At 45.8% G+C, this 19,853-nt stretch overlaps 1 protein-coding gene across 3 annotated transcripts in view; it reads right to left on the bottom strand.

Moving 5' to 3' along the window:
* Window positions 1-262: 262 nt before the first annotated feature.
* The window catches only part of PLCXD2 (phosphatidylinositol specific phospholipase C X domain containing 2), a 58,336-nt gene continuing 38,745 nt past the window's right edge, over window positions 263-19,853 (bottom strand). For all 3 annotated transcript variants that reach the window (XM_058661854.1, XM_058661853.1, XM_004593210.2), the window contains 3 exons: window positions 12,595-13,055; window positions 9,385-9,626; window positions 263-1,201 (listed from right to left, as the gene is read on the bottom strand). In XM_058661854.1, the coding sequence (XP_058517837.1) occupies window positions 1,042-1,201; window positions 9,385-9,626; window positions 12,595-13,055 (863 nt within the window). In that variant the 3' untranslated portion in view covers window positions 263-1,041. The remainder of the gene's footprint in view (window positions 1,202-9,384; window positions 9,627-12,594; window positions 13,056-19,853) is intronic.

The following is a 19,853-nucleotide window of genomic DNA, read 5'->3' as shown; positions in this document are numbered from 1 at the left end:
GAAGCTTCCTCCTTGAACGCCATTGCACTTTCCCTTGCACACTGCAGCTGCCTCCATGTGTCACAGTCAAGATGCGTTAGTGTGAGGTCTCACAGCATGGACATGAGTCCTAAGCAGAAATCAATGAAATGCAACTCCAGGATCTGGCTTGAAGACCTCACTCCAAGGAGGACTTTGTCAAAGTGACGCAGGCACTGAACTGGCAGCCACATACCGGGTTAAACTACAGAATGAAATCAAAGAATCGGGCAAGCAACAAACATGCATGTCTATCTCTTTATGGTCTCGGCTCTCCAAAGCTCTCCTCTCATTGTTCTTTTCACTTTTAAGCGGGGGCCTAAAGAAGTAGAAGGGAATCAGTGTTTTAAAATGAGAGAATCTTTTTTTGATACCAAGAGCAGTATAAACAATGATTTGAAGAATTAAGGTGACCAGTTGCCAGCACTGCAAGCTACAGAGGAAGAGTTTGTGTGGCTGGAACGCCTTGGTGGTAACTAACTTACTTTCTCAGGAAGAAGTGGTGGCATTCATGAATACCAAAGTGAGTTGGTGCTTGACCTCCTGGCTCCTGAAAGCCAACCCAACCCATAGGGCAGTTCACACCTGCAATGAGTCATTCTTCTGACCTGGAATGCCATTATGGCTTATCCTTCACACTGGCTCAAGCACAATACCTTGGGGGAAAAAAAAGAAACAATAGGGAAACTGGGCCAATTAGGGAACCTTCCCTACTCCAGCAGCACTTGGGGACCCTATTTCCATCTTCCATTCACCATTATAAGCCACTGGGGAGGTTCTGACCTTGATCTCGTGAAAGAAGCTTTCTTCCCTTGGACTTAAATTTTGTTAAAGTCACATTTGGGGGAGAAAAAGCAATTAAAAGCCATGTAGCTTTATCCAAATGGCCTTGTCAGGAAGGAAAACAAAAAGCCCTCCTCCTCTTACTTCTCTGTCTCTGCCCAGGGCCCTTCCTACCAGGAAACCCTTTCGAACTCTACCCATGATCAACAACTTCCATGTCAAGTTGACTGAGCAATCCCATCAGCATTTAGCCAAAGCCCTGTCCTCCTCCAGGAAGTCATTGAGCTCGATGACAGTTGTGGCGAAGTCCACCAGGTCCACAAAGTCAGATGTGATGATGTTGACCCCCATGGCTCCGGGCTTCTGTGTTTTCACCCAGTCCAGGATGGTAGGAAGATTTCTACACAGAGAGGAAAGTGTTGGGGGCAGAGAAAGCAGATGGCAAGAGTTTAGAGTTCTGTGTCTGCAGATACGAAATAATACATTACCCTTACTATAATAAAAGGATACCAAGAAAATCACAAGCACCCTGGGGCCCATTTAAATCGGGCATCTCTTTTAGGAGTACAAGTGGTCACTCTTCCACCAAGAATTCTGTCTTCTACTCACCTCAAGAACCAAAGAGGTACCATGTCAACAAGGTCAAGTTAAGATTAAAAGCTTAATAATTAGTGAGCTCTCTGACTATATTTAAAAAATATTTATTTTTTATTGGAAAATCAGATATACAGAGAGATAGAGAGGAAGACCTTCTGTCCACTGATTTACTCCCCAAGTGGCAGCAATGGCCGGAGCTGCACTGATCTCAAGCCAGGAGCCAAGAGCCCCTGCAGGTGCAGGGTCCCAAGGCTTTGGGCCATCCTCGACTGCTTTCCCAGGCCACAAACAGGGAGCTGGACGGGATGCAGGGCCGCCGGGATTAGAACCGGCACCCATATGGGATCTTGGCAGATACAAGGTTAGGACTTCAGCCACATGCTACACGCCAGGCCCCTAATTCATTTTTTTAGAAGGATATATTTATTAATTTATCTGAAAGGCAGGGTGACACAGAGAAAGGGAGAGACAGAGTGGGGGAAGAAAAGACTGCTTCCGTCTCCAGGTTCACTCCCTGAATGGCTGCAATAGTCAGGTGCAGGCGGAGGCCAGCACCAGGAGCTCCAGCCAGGTCTCCCACCAGTGGGAAGCACACGTACTCAGATCATTTTCCACTGCCTTACGGGGCAAATTAGGAGAGAGCTAGGTGGGAGGCAGAGCAACCAGAATTTACACTAGTACTTGATGTGGTATGCTGGAAACACAGGCAGTGGCTTGAATGTTATGTCAAAATGCTGGCCCTTATTTTAAATTCTATCATGAACATATTCAAGCACATACCAATTCTGAAAGATTTTTACAGTAAGTATATTCACCACTCAGCTTCTATCACTACACTGGCTATCTTTGCTTGCCACATATCAATCCACCAACATCACTATGCTTGGTATTAATCATCTTGATATAAATGTATTCCAGAGTCTGTCGCAACCGCCTAGCGGCTAAAGTCCTCACCTTGAATGTGCTGGGATCCCATATGGGCACCAGTTCGTGTCCTGGTGGCCCCACTTCCCATCCAGCTCTCTGTTTGTGGCCTGGGAAAGCAGTTGAGGATGACCCAAAGCCTTGGGACCCTGCACCAGGTGGGAGATCCAGAAGAGTTCCTGGGTCCTGGCTTCGGATTGGCTCAGCTCTAGCTGTTGTGACTGCTTGGGACGGAAGATCTTCCCCTCTGTCTCTCCTCCTCTCTGTATATTTGACTTACCTATAAAAATAAATAAAATCTTAAAAAAAAATAAATATATTCCAATTCCCCTCCATCTTCCGCAGGCATCAGAGTATTCCTTTGTACAAATAAGTTTTTTTTAATTTCCTTGTTGATAGGTATATGGATTTTTTTTCCAATTTTTTAATATTATGGATAAAATAGTTATGGGCCTTCTTATACAAGTCTTTTTTGTAGATTTTTTGCTTTAATATTTTTTCTTTTTTCAAATAATTAATTTAACTGAAAGAGTGGGAGAAAGAGAGAGAGAGAGATGCAGGGGAGAGCCGACACTGACGCTGGTTGAAGCTAGCAGCCACGAACTCCACCTTGGTCTCCCACACACTCCAGTGCTAAGGACCAAAGTACTTGGGCTATCTTCTACTGCTTTCTTAGGCATCTGGATTAGAAATGGGGCAACCAGGATTTGAACCAGTGCTAGATATGGAACACTGGCTTTTATTTATTTATTTATGTGTTTGTTTAACTTGAACGAGTTACTGAGAGGAGAGACAGAAAGACAGGGTACTCGATTGCAGGCGGAGACTTAACCTGCTGTGCCCTAATGCTGGCCCCTTTATTTTCCTTGTGTAAATAGAAGGAATAAAGTTGCTATGATTTAGGGTAGGCTTATATTTAGCTTTATAAGAAACTTTGAGACCTTTTCCCGTGGAGATTGTTGTACCATAAAGGTGGACTGTCAGCGGAGTGTTGTGATCGCTTTCCTTCCTCCTCAGAGCGAGACGCTGTCATTTTCATGTCAGCATTGTCATGGATGTGCAGTGATATTTCATAATTGCTCAATTTGCACTTACCTGATGACTGGGGATGTTGAGCAGGTCACCATGTACTGACTGATTCTTACCGGAAGTACCTGTTCAATCCTTTTAATAATCCCTTCATTTTCTATTTAACAATCTGTTCAGGCGTATCAATCAATTGCATATTTGACACTAACCTTGTCAGTTATATTTCGTGAATATTCTTTTGTATCTTGAAGCTTGTCAGTTGTTTCCTAATGCCATATTTTGATGACCTTGAACACAACAATTTTGATCGAGTCTAACCCATCAGTTTTTCCTTTTGTGAGTTTGATGAGCTTTTCAAGAAAATTTTACTTACTCCTAATTCATAAAAAATATTATCTATTTTCTTCTGAAAGCTTTATGGTTTTAGCTCCTATGCTTAGTCCTAGAATTCATCTCGATTTGATTTTTATATGGTATAAAGTGGGGGACAAGCACCATTCTTTTCCTTATGAACTGCACGTACTCTCGTTGCCCTGATTTCCTGGTGGATTCGTGTATATTCGGTTATCTCACAGTCTGCCTCACTCTATACAATAAAGGCTCCTATGTGACACCTACAATGTCTTATCCACAAAGCAGCAGTGTGGTGACACAACGAAATCTGTCACCTCTGTGGACCATTTCTGCATTAGCACGCAGTGTGAGATGCTAGGAACCATTGCCAGGGAGTGAGAAGGTGTGGTAAAACTAGCTTACTAAGTACCCAGTTGGTACACAGCAACTTATGTTAAGTTGTGAGACTGGAGGTTTGTTTTTAGCAAGCATTTGCTCTAGGCCCAAACTAGGTCTTGTCAGTCTCTTAATTGGCTCCTTTGTGTTATTTGGGTAACACCTCCCTGTCTTCCCACTTCCTTTTCTCCTTGGAAGCTGCCCCCATTTCTCTCAGCAGGTCCATGTCCTCACATCCCTGTTGTGGAGCCCTTCGCGAGGCCCCAAGGCCGGCAGTGGCACTATTTTCTTGTAAACAACCCCTGGGTATCCCCTCACTTAGTGGCCTCTGCAAATGAGCCTTGGATTAAAGCTCCTCCCCTGAATCACTTCACACCTTATGACAACAGCTGAATGGAACTTAAACCTCTCTCAGGGACACCTCCATGTGGAAGGTTTAATAATTGCAGGGTGACCTCCATGTACTTGGTTCTATTGCTACTCAGTTTCTCCTCCTGTAAAATGGGGATCCTAACCATATCTCAGGCAGAGTTTGGGGTTATTAAGCAAAAGTAATACATTGTAAGTATCCGGGACAGTTCCTGGAATATTAGTGAGCACTTTGTGAGGAGTGGAAGGAATCAAATTGGAAGACTGGAAGGCTGAGACATTTAGAGGCTAAGGATGAGAACTCAGGCTACACAATGTTATTGGTCTGAGAACGAGGGGCTGCATATGCAAGCTTTCACTGGAGACACAGACCAGGAATACACAGGGCCCACTGGAAGATCATGACCAGTGGAGTCAGCTGGACAAGACTGCCCACAGGTAGTGTAGACATATGAAACACGGGCGCCATCTGCTGGTAATCAAGGGGAAATGGGGATTGAAGACCTGGCAGGAACTTCAGACATGGGCTGTCAGTCAAACTCTGGGGGAGCCTGCACTGAGAAACCTGGGAAAGGCTTGAATGTATCTGTGGTCTCCAGAGATCCAGAACTCTATGGTAGCTTCAGGGTGTATATGACAACCTTCCCCAAGGCAAGGATGAAATAACTAGGCTTACATTCAGAGAGAGGAGACTGTGGATCATATGGTGAGGAGGTACTACTTTATTTTCTCAACTCCTGGCATCGATCAGGATGACAGATTCCTACCAGAGATGACTGGATATGGTGGACAGGCCTCCACGTGTCGCTGCAGCACTTCCACCAACTTCTACCATCACTCACTGCCCTTTGACCTGGAGACCGCCTGAGAACAAGGCTGGGCTGTTTCTACCAATAGGACTGGCAGATCTACTTGGAGCCAGGCTCTGTAGTGGGCATTTTCATGTGAAGGTTCTGCAGTCTCACAAAGTGGTATCAAATTCTAGTGAGGCAGTAAGAAAACCAGTAAGAAAATTCAGAACAGAATAAGGCCCCTGTGTGGCTAAGCACTGTAGTGATTTGCAAGGGCTGGTGTGGGCAGACACCACACAACAGATGGCTTAAATAGCAGGGTTTGTTTGCTCCTGCTCTGGAGGTGGCTGAGCAAGGCCAGGCAGCCAGGAGGTTTGGTTTTCTCCTTAGTTCCCTCCCTGGCCCACTACATCCTTACACGGCACTGTCTCTATGCACATAAGACCTAGGGTCTCCCTGTGTGTCTAAGGTTTCTTTTCCTTGAAAGACACACTAGGTTAAGGTCCACCGTTCATTTTAAGTTCACTGCCTCTTGAAACACTCATCTTAAAAGATAGTCATATTTGAAGGTACTGGGGGTTTAGGGGTTCAATAAATGAATTGGGGAAGCGGGGTGAATAGTCCTGCCCAGACAGAGACCATCCTGGTCTTCCATCCCAGCCTTTCTCATTTCAGCCCATGACCCCTTTCGGAGTCCTGTGGGTGTCCTGTTCTCAAGCTTTAGGTGAAACCCCCTGTGGCTTGATTTCAGTGCGAGTGCGATCAATCTGAACTTTGGGTGTCCATGACTCCAGGGACCGGCACAGCAGACATGCAGCCAGAACGGCCATTTCTCAAGCTTCCTTCTCTGGTGATGCGCCATGCTGATCCGGCTCCAGGGCTGACTTCACTTGGGAGTTAGGGGGTTCACTTCTACCAGACAGAACCACCCCCACATCTGTGGAAAGCATGCCTTGTCCGTTTCCACATCTCATTGTGAGCAGATCCCTGGGACCCAGCCCCAGCTGGACAGTGCCCCCTGGCCGGCGTCTGGGTGCTGGTACTCAAGCAAGGGCCCTGCACTTACTCAGCTGCCCAGAAGAGGTCACAGTCACGTTTGCCCTGGTCTTGACCCCAGCGGCATTTCCTCCTGCACTTGCAGGGCCGGCCTAGGAATGCATGACACATCCCTGTAATTGTCTTGTGACCAGCATGGGCTGAGATGTGCAAGTGCCTTTCTAAGCACTGGGCAAGGGTGATGGCATTCCTAGGACACCTTGGATTGAGGCACGTGCTGCTATCATTAGATGAAAGAGCCAATGATTCATCTGCAGCCAGATCACAGTGCTGGGAACCTACATGTATGCTAGCCACTGTGATACAACCCTAACCAGATGGATCTGCTCAGAGAAGGTACCAGTGCCAGAGATGGAAAAGGAACAGGGTGTTACAGGAAGTTTTCTCCGAGTCAGTGTTGAATACCGAGAGATCAGAAGTGCAGTCTGAGATGTATTACTGACTCTTAGCAGGGACCCAGACCCAGATGTGGGTCATTTAACCGTACAGCCTCCTTGCTGAGTGGGGGAGGGGGGTGGTGACAGTGAGCCCTAGATAACATGCCCTCTGAGGGACTGGCATGGTTTAGGAATGAAGTAAAGCAGCATGAAAAGCCCTTTGTATAAAAGTGTGTGGAGAGAACCACTCTATTTTTCAAGTGCTTCCTCTTCCTTGTTAAACGACTGTCTGCAGACTTTGATCACAGCGATCGTCACACTGCTTTCAAGACCTGCTCGTGTCTGCTTTTCCCGCTGCACTCTGAGTCCCATTGAGGACAAAGGTTAGACTTCTTCACTGTCCGTCTTTCCCTCCAGCCCCTCCCAGCTACTCAATGTTTGTTGACTGAATAAATCAATTCTATTGTGTTCATCTACAAATGTACCGAAAGCAGGAGGACAATAGTGTGGATACATGAACATAGGGCTGTGTGTGTGTGAAATTCTAATCATGGGTCTTTCAGAAAGATATACTACTGTTTCTATGAAATCCTCTTTTTAAAGTTCAAAACAATTAATTGAGAAGAACCACAGATGCCACACAGAAAGGAAAGAATGAAAATCTTTGATTTGTGGCAACCTGGATGGAACTGGAGGACATGGTGCTAAGCGAAATAAGCCAGGCACAGAAAGACAAATACCACAGGTGTTCTCTCATATGCATTTGCCAAAAAGAAAAACAAACAAACAAACACAAGATGATTCCAAAGGCTGGCGTGGTACACAGGGATAAGCTGCTGCCTACAATGTTGGCATCACATATGGGTGGAGATTTGTGTCCCGGCCGCTTCACTTCCGATCCAGCTCCATGCAAATGGCCCGGGAAAAGCAGAGGAGAATGGTCCAAGTGCTTGGATTCTTGTATTCCACTTGGGAGATGAAACTCTTGGCTGCTGGCCGTCGCAGCCATTTGGGGAGTGAGCCAGAGGATGGAAGAGCTCTCAGATCTCTCTCTTTCTCTCTCTGGAACACTGACTTTCAAATAAATAATCTTTCTTTTCTTAAAGATTTATTTATTTTTTTATTGCAAAGTTCGATATATGAAGAGGAGGCGAGACAGAGAGGAAGATCTTCTGTCCGATGATTCACTCCCCAAGAGACCACAACAGCCAGAGCTGAGCCAATCCGAAGCCATGAGCCTGGAGCCTCCTCTGGGTCTCCCACGTGGGTGCAGGGTCCCAAGGCATTGGGCCGTCCTCGACTGGATGGGAGCTGGATGGGAAGCAGGGCTGCTGGGATTAGAACAAGTGCCCATATGGGATCCCGGCACGTTCAAGGTAAGGACTTTAGCCACTAGGCCACCGTGCCCGCCCTCAAATAAGTAATCTTTAAGAAAACAACTGATTTTAAAGTAGAAGAGAGTAGAATAGTGCTTAGTAGAGACCAGGAAAGTGGGGAAGTGAGATGGTAGGAAGTCAGATAACAGGTACCAAAATACAGCAGATAGAAATGACAAGTTAGAGTGGTCCACAGCTTAATGTCCAGTTCACAATAATCTGTTGTGTATTTTGAAGAGAATCAGAAAAGAAGAGCTGGAAGGCTCTAAAAAGAAATGATAAGGAGTTGGAAATGCTAATTACTTTGGTTCCATCATCACACATGGCAAACATGTATTAAAATGCACATTGTTATGTGCTAGTTAAAAATTCGAAAAGCAATGTGGGTTTCTGCTTTTGTCTTTGGCCAAGGCAAACAGGAGCAGTCATAAAGAAAGGAAAATCACAGGCTTCCCTTGCCATCAAATTCCTGCTAGATGAGACTGTTATTTGAGCTCACATTAGGGACATGTTTCTGGAGGAATCATTCCCTCTGTGATTCCACTTCCACCACCTGCAGCTCAAGAACCAACAGACATACAAAGTCTGTTTTGTTGGTCAGCTATATTAGCCTCCTCAGCTCAAGTCACAAAGGGTGCCCTGTGATTTGAATGTATTTAGAACATTCCCTTCATGTACGTACATATAGACATGCATGTGTGCACAGAGATGGATATACATACATGTACACACATACGTATACTGCAAAGTACTGTAGTATCCTTCATCCGTATCCCAGACAAAGAACATTGCCCAATACACGGGACTGGCATTTCTGCTGCCCAAGTGTACAGTAAGCCTCCGTGCTACCCCCAGGGATTACCCAGAGCTAGTGTATGAACAGTGGTTGGCATCTGCAGCTGCTGCTTGGGACTCACGGGCACGAGGGCAGGAGAGCAAGTGCTTCAAGGGCCATCTCCATCGAGTCTCTAGCGCAGTGGTATGTAATGAATGATTCTTGAATGAGTGAGTACTTGGACAAATCGTAAGAGCCAGGGTGGGAGCAGGATGCGTCAGTGCCAGTGACAAAAGCGAACAGACCAGTGTGGCACTGATTCAAGGTGCTTTGTCACATTCTGAAAATTGAGAGCATTTTTATTTCCATAATGTATATTCCTTAACCACGGGCTCACAGGTCCTTTGTTAATGTAAACCATCCCAAATGCATAACTTTCTCAAATAGAAGGGTGTTTGTTTTAAATTTGTCAACTCAATGGGTTTCTCCGCTGTTTATTCAGATAATTCAAAACCAGAGCCAACCCTAACACGTGAGATGGCCCCAGTTCCAATTCTTACCTGTGAACCAGTGTGTTCTTGAGGCCTCCGACCAGGCCCCTGGCGATGGTCTTCACTCGGGGTGTGAGGATTGCCTGGGAGACATGGAAGGCCCCGCGGGGGGCTCGCTCACTCAGGGTGGTCTCTAAGAAGAGGATGAGTTTGCGCACACTCGTGGTGTTGGCCCAAGGTGCCGGGATCTTCTTTCCGGGCCACAGGAAGGGGTATTGCTTGTAGAAGGGACAGTGGTAGAAAATAAGGACCTGCCATGTTCGGAACAAGAAAAGGACGACAACTCATGAAAAAGTGCAAGAGGCTATTTCCTGGGCTCTAGGGACTGCTGCAGAAAGCAGTCAAATGCAACTGTATGTAGAAATTCAAGAATTATTAGCTACAGGTGTTTCTAAAACCACTGAGCAAAGATTCACAGCATGTACTGTGTGTGATGCAAAGAATCTTAATCCTCTCTTTTTTTAAAATGGATATGAACACCTTTGGAAGACCCCCTTTTTGAATTACTGTATATAGAATTATAATAAAGTAATGTAATCTATTATAATTATAAATTATGAGCTAGCATTGTGGCATAGTGGGTTGTGACAGAGCAGGTTAAATTGCTGTGATGCCACCTCTCGTAGGGGCACTGGTTCAAGTCCTGGCTATTCCACTACAGATCCAGCTTCCTGATAATAGACCTGAGATAACAGCCTAGAGCTAGCCCAAGCACCCGGGAGTCAGCCACCCAAAGGAAGATTAGAATGGAATTCCAGATTCCCACTTTCACATGGCCCAGCCCCAGCCGCTGCACCCATTTGGGGAGTGAACCAGTGGATGGGAGATCTCCCCCTCTTTGCCTCTCCCTCTCTCTCTGTAACTCTACCAAATTTCAAAACAAGAGAGAGTTATATTTTAAACAAACATATAAAAGAAAATAGGCCTACAAAAAGAAATCAAAGATATAGAATATACAGCTATCTGCGTAGTAAATACATTTGTAAGAAGTTTTTGGATTTGCTTCATGACACATGTATTAGATAAAGATATTTTGCATTTGGAGAAACCTGTCATGACTGAAAATGTGATATGTCTGCACTGACAGGGACTAAATAAGAGTTAAGGCCAAGCGGCTGTGGGTCACTACCTATACTCGTGATTGACAGGTCCTAAAGCTTTGGTTTAAGTTTAGCATGGAACATGTTATTTTTTTTTTCCCATTCAAATTCAGACTTCCCCACCCTCCCCTCCTCGCCAAGCCCTTGGGGATCCTCTGGGAGCTCTCAGGTGGAAGTGACCATGCAGGCTGCGGCTTCACTGCTGAGAGCCTGCAGTTGAGAAGGACACTGAGCTAGGTAAGAGTCAACAGCTCCCCGACCCCTGGTGCTGAGTAATGTCTGCCTGCTAAGGACTGGTAAACGCATGTGCTAATGGGGTTAATCCCAGGATCCTGGTAAGCAGATTGCTGGGAAGGGGAGAATTTCCTCCTGCTGTGTAATTGGCCATCTTGGAGCAGAGCTGGCCTGCCCAACTGCTGTGGAAGGGCTTGGAGGCTGCGTGGCCTTGTGCCCATGCTGGCCCTTCGGGACAAGAGAACCCTGCGGTTCTTCTCTTTGGGAAAGGTACATATGCAATAAAGGAAGAGGCTTTTATCAAGAGCCTCCTTGAGCAATGTGATGATGAGGGCTACAGGGGGGCATTTCAGATCAGATGGGGGATGGCTGGCCTAGCAAAGCCACCTTAGGCTGCAAGAACCCAGGTACAGGGAATTGCACCCAGGGTCTGTGTTCTGCAATTGTCTCCCCACATGGTTCTACTGTAACTTTCCCTGACTTATGAATAATGGGCTGTAGTTGTTAATAGTTTAAGGGATTCCAACTCTGACCATGGGTCGTTAGCATTATCTTGATTGGTTCTCTTATTCCTGCCCACACCCTTGGGGCCCAGTCCCTTCCTAGCACAGTCATCAGAAGGAGTAAGATCCACCAGGCCATGTGACGCAGTGCTCAGAACTCTCCTCATTCCCACTGAGCCAGCTGGTCGCAGCGTCTTCAAGGACGACATTCACCAGCTCTCCCTCTGACCTCCTCCTCCACTTCTGGGTCTCCACCTGCTTGCTACTCCCATCACCTGTTTTTCCTCAAGACACGAGAGAGGCTCCTACTGTAGGGCCTTTGCACCGCTTCCTCTGCTTGCAAGTATCCACATGACAAACCCCTGCGAATGTCTTGTGAATGAGAGCTACCAGCTGAACCCAAGCAAAAGAACAATCAACTCTAAGCCACAGGATTTTGCTTCTTTCTTATTGCACTTGACTTTCTGCTTTTCCATGGAGATTGTGGTCACTTTCTGCATTATATATCATGTCTTCTTATCCTTACCTTATGATGTATTTCCTTCTATCTGAATGAAGGTCCCACGAGGGCAAGGGCTTTTGCTCGCTTTATTTACTGATGTATCTCAAGTCCGCCCAGGGCTGGACCAGACCAAGGTCAGAAGCTGGAATTCAGTCTGGGTTTCTGTGTGGGTAGTAGGGATCCTGGTCTTGATATCATCTACCACATTAGCATGAAACTGAATCAGAAGTGAAGGAGCCAGTACTGAAACCAGGCACTCTGATAGGGGATGCATGCATCTGAAACAACAACTAACCTGCTGCACCAAATACCTACCCTGGCTTTGTTCAGTGTCAGCAACCAGGAGAATGCTCCCCTGGGCTGGAAACCCTACAACAGATTGCCCTTTCCTTGGCTCTCTTCCTGCTACCCAAGTTCTATGAAAAGGGTCCATGAACAAGTTAACACACCCCTGAGATGAATAACTTTAAGAGACTTTGCCAGCTAATATTTTCCTTATCAATAATGAGGCAAGAATTATCCCCTACAGTGTGGAAAGTACCATGTAATGGATCATCCCTGGGTTGAACTAGGAAGGTAAAAGCAGACTTTGTGAGAGACAGGTTGTTCATGACCAACCAGCCCATTGAAATTCATTATGGATGTCAAATGGGTTGCCAAGCCAGCTTTAAATATTTGGCAGGTGTCAATTCCAGTTGAACAAAGCTCAGTGAAAACACTGCAATCATTTTGGAGCATAGGACTTAGTCTACATGATTAACAGTCCAAACAATCCACCCCTTCTAGCCTCCTGGCATTGGATAGAACTATTTCATAGCTTGCAGCACAGGAAAAGAACCAAGAGTTAAAAGTCTTGTCTTTGCCTCTTCTCTCTTCCTACCTGGTGCTTCTTCTGCCACAAGGATTGCAACGTCATACTCTCCACATTACAGGCTGGACACAACTTGCTTCCAAAGGCCTCCTGAATGCGGATCACCAGGCATTTGTGATGGGCTTCTTCCATGGCATAGAAGTGGTTGAAATCCAGGAAGACAATCTCCTGAGGATGCTGCGAAAGGAACGAGTCAATCTCCATCAGCCCATCCCAGACCTTGATGCCAAACAGCCCATGGATGAAGTAGATCTCCTGCTGGGCGTCGCCTGGCTTGGAAGACACGCGCAGGTCGAAGTAGCGGATGCCAGCCTCCAGCTGCTCCCGGAAGGTCAGGTTCTGAGTTACGGACCATTTCTTCATCAGCTTCTTCACCAATGAGATCCTGGCCAGGCGTTTGATAGCTGGGGTCTGATCAGGCCCCACTGGGGACTTTTCATCGACCCAGTAGCTGAAGGAATCATGGGAGCCTGTGGAAAGTAGCAAAGATGGTAAGTCATCGAGGCTGCAGCTGGCACAACTAAGCCAACTGAGAAGAAAACATCGAAGAAGAAAAAATGCTAAAAATGTACATATGAATACTTGCAAAAATGTTCAAGGTTGCTAGGAACTAAATAAATGCCAGTTAGAAGCAATACAGTCTCATTAGCAGCTTGTCAAGCTCTGGGTGATACTATATTTTTTAGATTGCTAGTATCAGGTAAATTGGTAACTATTCCTTTGGAAATAAGCTTACAAAGAGGAGTCTTGAAATATTCATACCATTTGATCTAGTAATTTCATTTCAAGAAAGCTGTTCCAAGGAAATAAACTCAGACATTCGGGAAAGTAAAGCTCATTGCTGAAGAATCTCCTTAATAAACAGAGACGAACAGGAAGCTGGATGTGTTCTCATGGAGGACTCTGAGCAGGGCTTAGCCGCTCTCTGGGCTTCCTGGGAACAATGGCCATGTCTACCTCAGTATTGTGTCTACCTCAGTATCGCTGGGATAGGCACTGGGACAGCAGGAAAGGCGAAATTGCAGAAACAAACAAAAAAATAAAATGTGCCCTTTTTTTCTGTGAGTTTAAAATAAAAAATAACAAAACATTAAAGTCACTTGTATATTGTATGATTTTATTATTGAAAATATTCAGTCATTATGAATGACAAAGCAATTAAAGATTTTGACGGAATCAATCCCAGTTCGTTACAGAGCCTACTTTCTGAGGTCGTATCTGTAACCAAAACTGCTATTAAATGATCCAAATGACCCTGTGCCTTAAAGAACGAAGGAGCAGTCAGTTTCTTCGTGCTGAAATTACCTTGTTATAAAGTACGCATGACCGTGATAAGCATTTTTCAAACTGCATTTAGAAGCGAATTTCAATAAATTATTTTCATGTGATGACCATATTTAATAGGAAGCTTCTCATTTGCCATTGATCTCTATCCAGTCAGAGTCACCGTTATGCTTATCATCTGCTAACGCATGCACTGGGCTCACTCGGTCACTATTGTGGCTGGCTTTGAGGCTGGGGACTTCAAAGGGCTGACTACATTTTGCAAGCAAAATCTCAGAAGGAAACATCATTAGAAAATGAGAGAGAGAGAGAGAGGAAGACAGAGAGAGAAGGAAAGGGGGTTGGAAGCATCAAATTATTAGAATTATACCTAGGGACACCACTGAATCTGCTATTTAAGCAAAATCTAAGAAGGAAACATCGTTATAAAATAAAGAAAGAAGGAAAGAAGGATGGAAGGGAAGACTGAAATTATTAGAATTATATTTAGGAACTCCACTAAAACTGTTACTTGTATTCCTATCACATTACTATGGGAATTGATGAGAATTCTGTTGTAGGAACTACCATGCAATTGTCATGACCCTGAGAATCTTATTAATAAATCCCTTTAAATGAAAGCATTCTTTTTCTCACACCACTGATCTTATTCTTAACCATGACCACCCATATTACAATCAAAATTCTCATATTCCTATGAGTCATTCCCATTTTATTAAATTCGAGTAGGCATTTTATACATAATACAGAATTTTATAAGACTCTGCTGCTCTATGTTATATGGTTTTCATTTTGCTGAAAATCAATCATTTGGCGATGACGGTTACATTTCATGTTCTCAGAAAATGAGTACATGAGGAAAAAACATGACAAATGAGGCTTTCTTTTTCTGTGGCATCCGGACCATGAAGGTCATTTAACTAAGTATGAAAGAAAAACATATTTGTGAATCTGTAGGCAAATGGAATTTTGCTAGTGAGAAAATTACCAGCATATTTCAGGTTAAAAAATGGGCATCACTCATAGAAATGTAGAGCAAGTCCCCCTGGATTCTTCACACGGGTTGTGTCTGTTAATGAGACTCACTGATGCTTTGTGTAACGTTCTGCTTCCTTTGGCTCTACAGCAAGGAGGGGTCTTCATACCTCCTTATTGAGAGACGCATTATGAATTCATTATATATTTATGAACACACACACACAACCAGCAGCCCTGCTGTTCAAGACTGACTGTGTGATACAATACAAGGCACATCCTGGACTTGGACTCCTCCTCGTGCATCATCAGGGAATAGCCATTATCCAAGCCCAGAGGAGACAAGTCCCCTCTGGGGCTCATTTGTTGGTGCTGAGCCCAGTTTCATCTCCGCGGGGGAGATGTGCTAATGACTTCCAACACTTTCCTCTGCGTCTGAGGACCGTGCACAAATGTGACAGTGAGCAGCCCCGGGGGACCACTTCTGAACACACACGGATAGCCATGGTGTCCAACAGAGCCGACGGGTGGAAGAGCAAGCACCTCCCTGGAAAGGGTTGAGGCTCTCTTTACCTCTCACTTCCTTTCCATTTCCCTGGTCTGCCTTCTCCTTTCTGCCATGCTGCACACAGCTCCAGCCTCCCCTCTCCCTTACAGGACAGAACAGGATGACAGAGCACACTGTTGGCTGAATGCTTTATGGACGTTGTTCTAACTAAGCTGACAGCAGTCAGAGCCAACTGTCACTCATTCATTAATCATTACCAACATCTTGCCTTTCTGCTTACTTTTTGCACAAGAAATCTTTTGCTCTAGATGGAGTCAGTGAAATAACATTGAAGTATTGTTACTCACTTAAGTGCATTCAACTTTACATTAGGAAGAACAGCTAAAATGTTCTTCTACCTCCTGCACCTGTGACAGTTACACACGTAGCAATTTATGAATTGTAGTTGGAGAAAATCCCAGTATTTTACAAATCTAAATTCATCAACAAAATATCCTTCCTTCCCTTTCCCTGGAAGCTATTAAACTCTTCAAAGACAGTGTGTAATGAAAGCAGTTCTCTGCTGTGCTCTGGGAGGTCTGAAGTGAATTCACGCGTCCCAGGAAAGGGGATAATAACTCTGTCCCACTGTCCTTGCCATGGTCTCTAAAGCAATTGCTGGGTGGGGACTGTTACGGGGAATGGGAACAGGCCCATAAATTTTGGTTAGCTTCATGAAAATGTCAGAGAATTGTTTACAGCTCATCTGTTGTGGTTTCTGTCACTGAAAATATTTTTGCAGCCATTACCCAGCATGACCCAAGCATTTTCACCCACCACTGCCTATCACCATTGCACAGATTTAACTGGTGCCCTTAATGCAGATTTTCCCTACATCTCTTCCCCCTTCACTGCTTCCTGTCAAGCTCTTAAACCCACAGACCAGACCTGCTGCTTTTGTCTGCTGTTGCCTAAGCACTCTTTTCTGACCCTGCCTCCTCTTCTTCTACTACTCTCGATCGTGACAGTCTTCTAATCAACAAAGCCAAAGGGTGTTGGCTCCTTTCTGGAACCGTTTGCTCCCTTGTACTCAGTTCCACAGCTACATGCTTCTGGGCATGCCATTCTCCTCCCAGGGCTCTGCTTCTGTGTCTTTGGCTGAGGTTCCCCAAGGATCTGATGTTCCCTATCAGTTTGCTTTTTCCTGCCTTTGGAGGTCTTACCTGCTCCTCTAGTGGACCATGACATCTCATTCTGTGCATGATTCCAAAAGCTTCATTTCTTTTTTAAAAGAAAATAATGCTGAGCTTTGAACACCTATCAAGTAAAAGATAAGCTCCGGCTTGTGTAGCAGGCTGGCACCTAATGGTCCTCGGAGCAACCACGTGCAGGTGCGTGATTTACGGCTAGGAATGGTCCCAATCTGGGATGCCACAGCTGGGATGAGGTTCCCACCAAGGGGTGTATGTGCTGGAATGGGGGCTGCGTTCTATCTAGGAAACAGTTGCAGTCACCCGAGGCACTAGTGTGGGCTGGGATTGGATGCACCAGGCCGGTTCAGATCCCAGCACCATCTGGTGTTATGGAGAAACAGGGTAGATGTGGGACTGACTAGGCTGGGTCTCAATCCCCTTCTGAGCCATGTGTGAGCTGTATGTGGGTATGGACGAGCCATGGCTGGGCTGAAACATCCAACAACAAGAGTCAGAATGGGGTGAAAGCCAGCCAGGAAAAGCCACTGTTCCTGCTAGGACAGGAGGTGAACTGAGTAGGGTTGGCTCAAGAACCCCCTGGCAAGCGCAAAATCTGGCATTGGGAGGGGTTCTGATGGAGGAGCCTGGGCAACTCCTCTGGCAGGACACAGTCCCTGCAGGTAAGCGCGAGAAGCATGATTGGAAACAGCCCAGAATAGGCCATGGAAAGTTTCCCACTGGCATGCATTCGGCATGGGTCAGGAGCAGACCAGGCTGAATCAGTTCATGTCATCCTCTGGCAAATCCGATCACCAGAACAGAGTGTGGAATGGGCCGGGTTTGGTTGCGACAAAACCAGTACACATTCTGGAACGCCAGGGCGTGGTTGCCTGTACTGGATATGAATGCAGCACCCATCCAGCACACGTGAGATCCAGGAAGGGAGGGGCAGAGCTGGCGGGGGGGTTAAGGGGCTGGTCCCCTCGCTGGACAACCACTCCCACTGGAGAGTGTTGGCTGGGATAGAGACAGACACGACTAAGCAAGGCTACAACACCTGTGCGCTGCATGTGGATAAGATCAGGGCCACAGCATCAGCTGGCAGAAGCTGGCACTGGGGACTAATTCTGTCGAGTCAAATCACAGGACCACCTAAAGAGTGCATAAACCGGGACAGAGAGACCTGGGAGGGAAAAGTGGGTTCCCCCTTCTTGGGTCACTATTCCCGTGGGAGGGCATGAAAACTAGGATGGGGGCTGGGATGGCTAGATAGAGAGGTACTCAACAATATCTGTGAGGGCTGGATGGTTGAGTTGGTTAGATAAAACCAAGCTTTAATACCCATTGACAAGTACCAGAGCCAAATGGGATGTGGGACAGATTGGTCTTCTGCTACACATACTGGCAAACCAGGGTAGGGGGCGGTCTGGTGGGGGTTATTGTGGGTCGCCCCAACTAGGCTACAGCTCCCACTGGTTGATGTAAGGGCCGAACCAGACTGGACTGCAACACCCATTGGTTCCAGTGCAACTCGGGACTGAAAACAGAACCAACACAGCAATTGCAACCACCAGCTGATCAGGGTGATGGACTGTGCCGGGCCCTGTGCTTGCTAGAACATACAAGAATCTGGTCTGGGAATACCTCAAAGTATCTTTGGAGATCTCCCCACTTGAACTGCTGGACTCAGAATTCTAACCAAGAAAAGACAGAAGACAGAATAGGACAATCATTCATCTCAGCTATATGTTGGCAGCGAAATATGGGACAAACGGAGACTTCATGATGGACCATATCAATCAGTGGACCACCTCATCGAGCGAAACTGGCAGTGACTCATAACTGGAGAACTATTAACTCCACTTGAGCACATATCTTAGAGCATGCCCCACATCCGGGACTTGGGGTGGGCGGGAAACCGGGTGGGGCTTCTCCCTCAATATCCCCTTTTACCTCAGATACATGATGGAAACAATATGGACATAATAGCATTGCCCACCTCCCTATCCCCCTGAACCTTTTTTTTTTCTTCTCTTTCTTGATTTTCCTTCAACTATAGTTAACTATGTAAAGATTGTCAACAACAATACAATAAAATGGATTATAAAAAAAAAAAAAAAAAAAGAAAATATTTTCAACTTACTTGAAAGGGAGTCACAGTATGACAGCACTATCTTCTATCTGCTGGCTCACTTGCCGAATGCCTGCAACAGCTAGGATAGAGTCAGGCTGAAACTGGAAGCCAGGAATTCTATCCAGGTCTCCCCAAGTGGGTAGCAGGGATCTAATCACTTGAGGCATGTCTCCCAGGATGCTCATTAACAAGAAGCTCTTTCAGAATTGTAGGAGCTGGGACTTGAAGCAGGTGTTCCAATATGGGATGTGTGTGTCCCAAACAGTGACAAATCACCATGCCAAATGCCCACTCCCAACAGCTTCACCTCCAGCCCAGCCCTTTCTCAGTTCCAAATGTTCTTGCAGCAGCCTTCTGCATTCCTCCAGGCCATGGCTTTTTCACAGAGAAAATTACATAAGCCAAAGCCCTACTGCTCCTGCTCCTCCCTGGCACCTCACAAAGCGCCTCTCTTGAATTTCCACCATTAGTTCACCGAGTTGCTCAGACTTGAAATCTGGGGTTCTATTCAGATTTTCCCCTCTCCCTTCCCTCTCACCCGACTACTTGCCAAACTTTGCATTTGACTTTTGCACTGTGTGTCAAACCTGTCTTTTCTTGCAGACTTCAGCTGCCACTTTCCTCACTGAACACATTATCTGTCAGTCAGGACTGAAAGAACACTGACATGTGTCCTTTCGTGCTAGCATCTCTGCAATTTGTTCATAGTCAAAGCTAGGGATCTCAAGACACAGCTCTGGGAGTGGGCATTAGATTAACGGTTAAGCTTCTAGTTAACATGTTCACATCTGAGTGGCAGTGGGTTAAGCCTCTGCCTGTGATTCCAGTATCCCATAAAAGCGCTAGTTTGAGTCTTGGCTGCTCTGCTTCCAAATCTAGTTCCATGCTAACATTCCTGGGAAAGCAGTGGAAAATGGCCCAGATACTTAGGACCTGGACACCCACATGTGAGACCAGATGGAGTTCCAGGCTCCTGGCTTAGATTTGGTCTAGCCCTGGCCATTAAGCTCATTTGGGAAACAGTAAATGAAACATCTCTCTCCTATTCCCTTTTCACTCCCTGTCTGTCATTCTGCCTTTCAAATAATTAAAAATAAATCTTAAAAAAAAAACCCACACAATAATGACCATATTTTACACTGGGTACCTGAATTTTGTATCCGGCTTTGGCCCAGGATTCCAGTTTCCTGCCAGT

This window comes from Ochotona princeps, chromosome 3, assembly GCF_030435755.1.
Source record: "Ochotona princeps isolate mOchPri1 chromosome 3, mOchPri1.hap1, whole genome shotgun sequence".
NCBI classification, from domain to species: domain Eukaryota; kingdom Metazoa; phylum Chordata; class Mammalia; order Lagomorpha; family Ochotonidae; genus Ochotona; species Ochotona princeps.
Note: the sequence above shows the minus strand (reverse complement) of the source record. Positions and strands in the feature narration are given on the sequence as shown.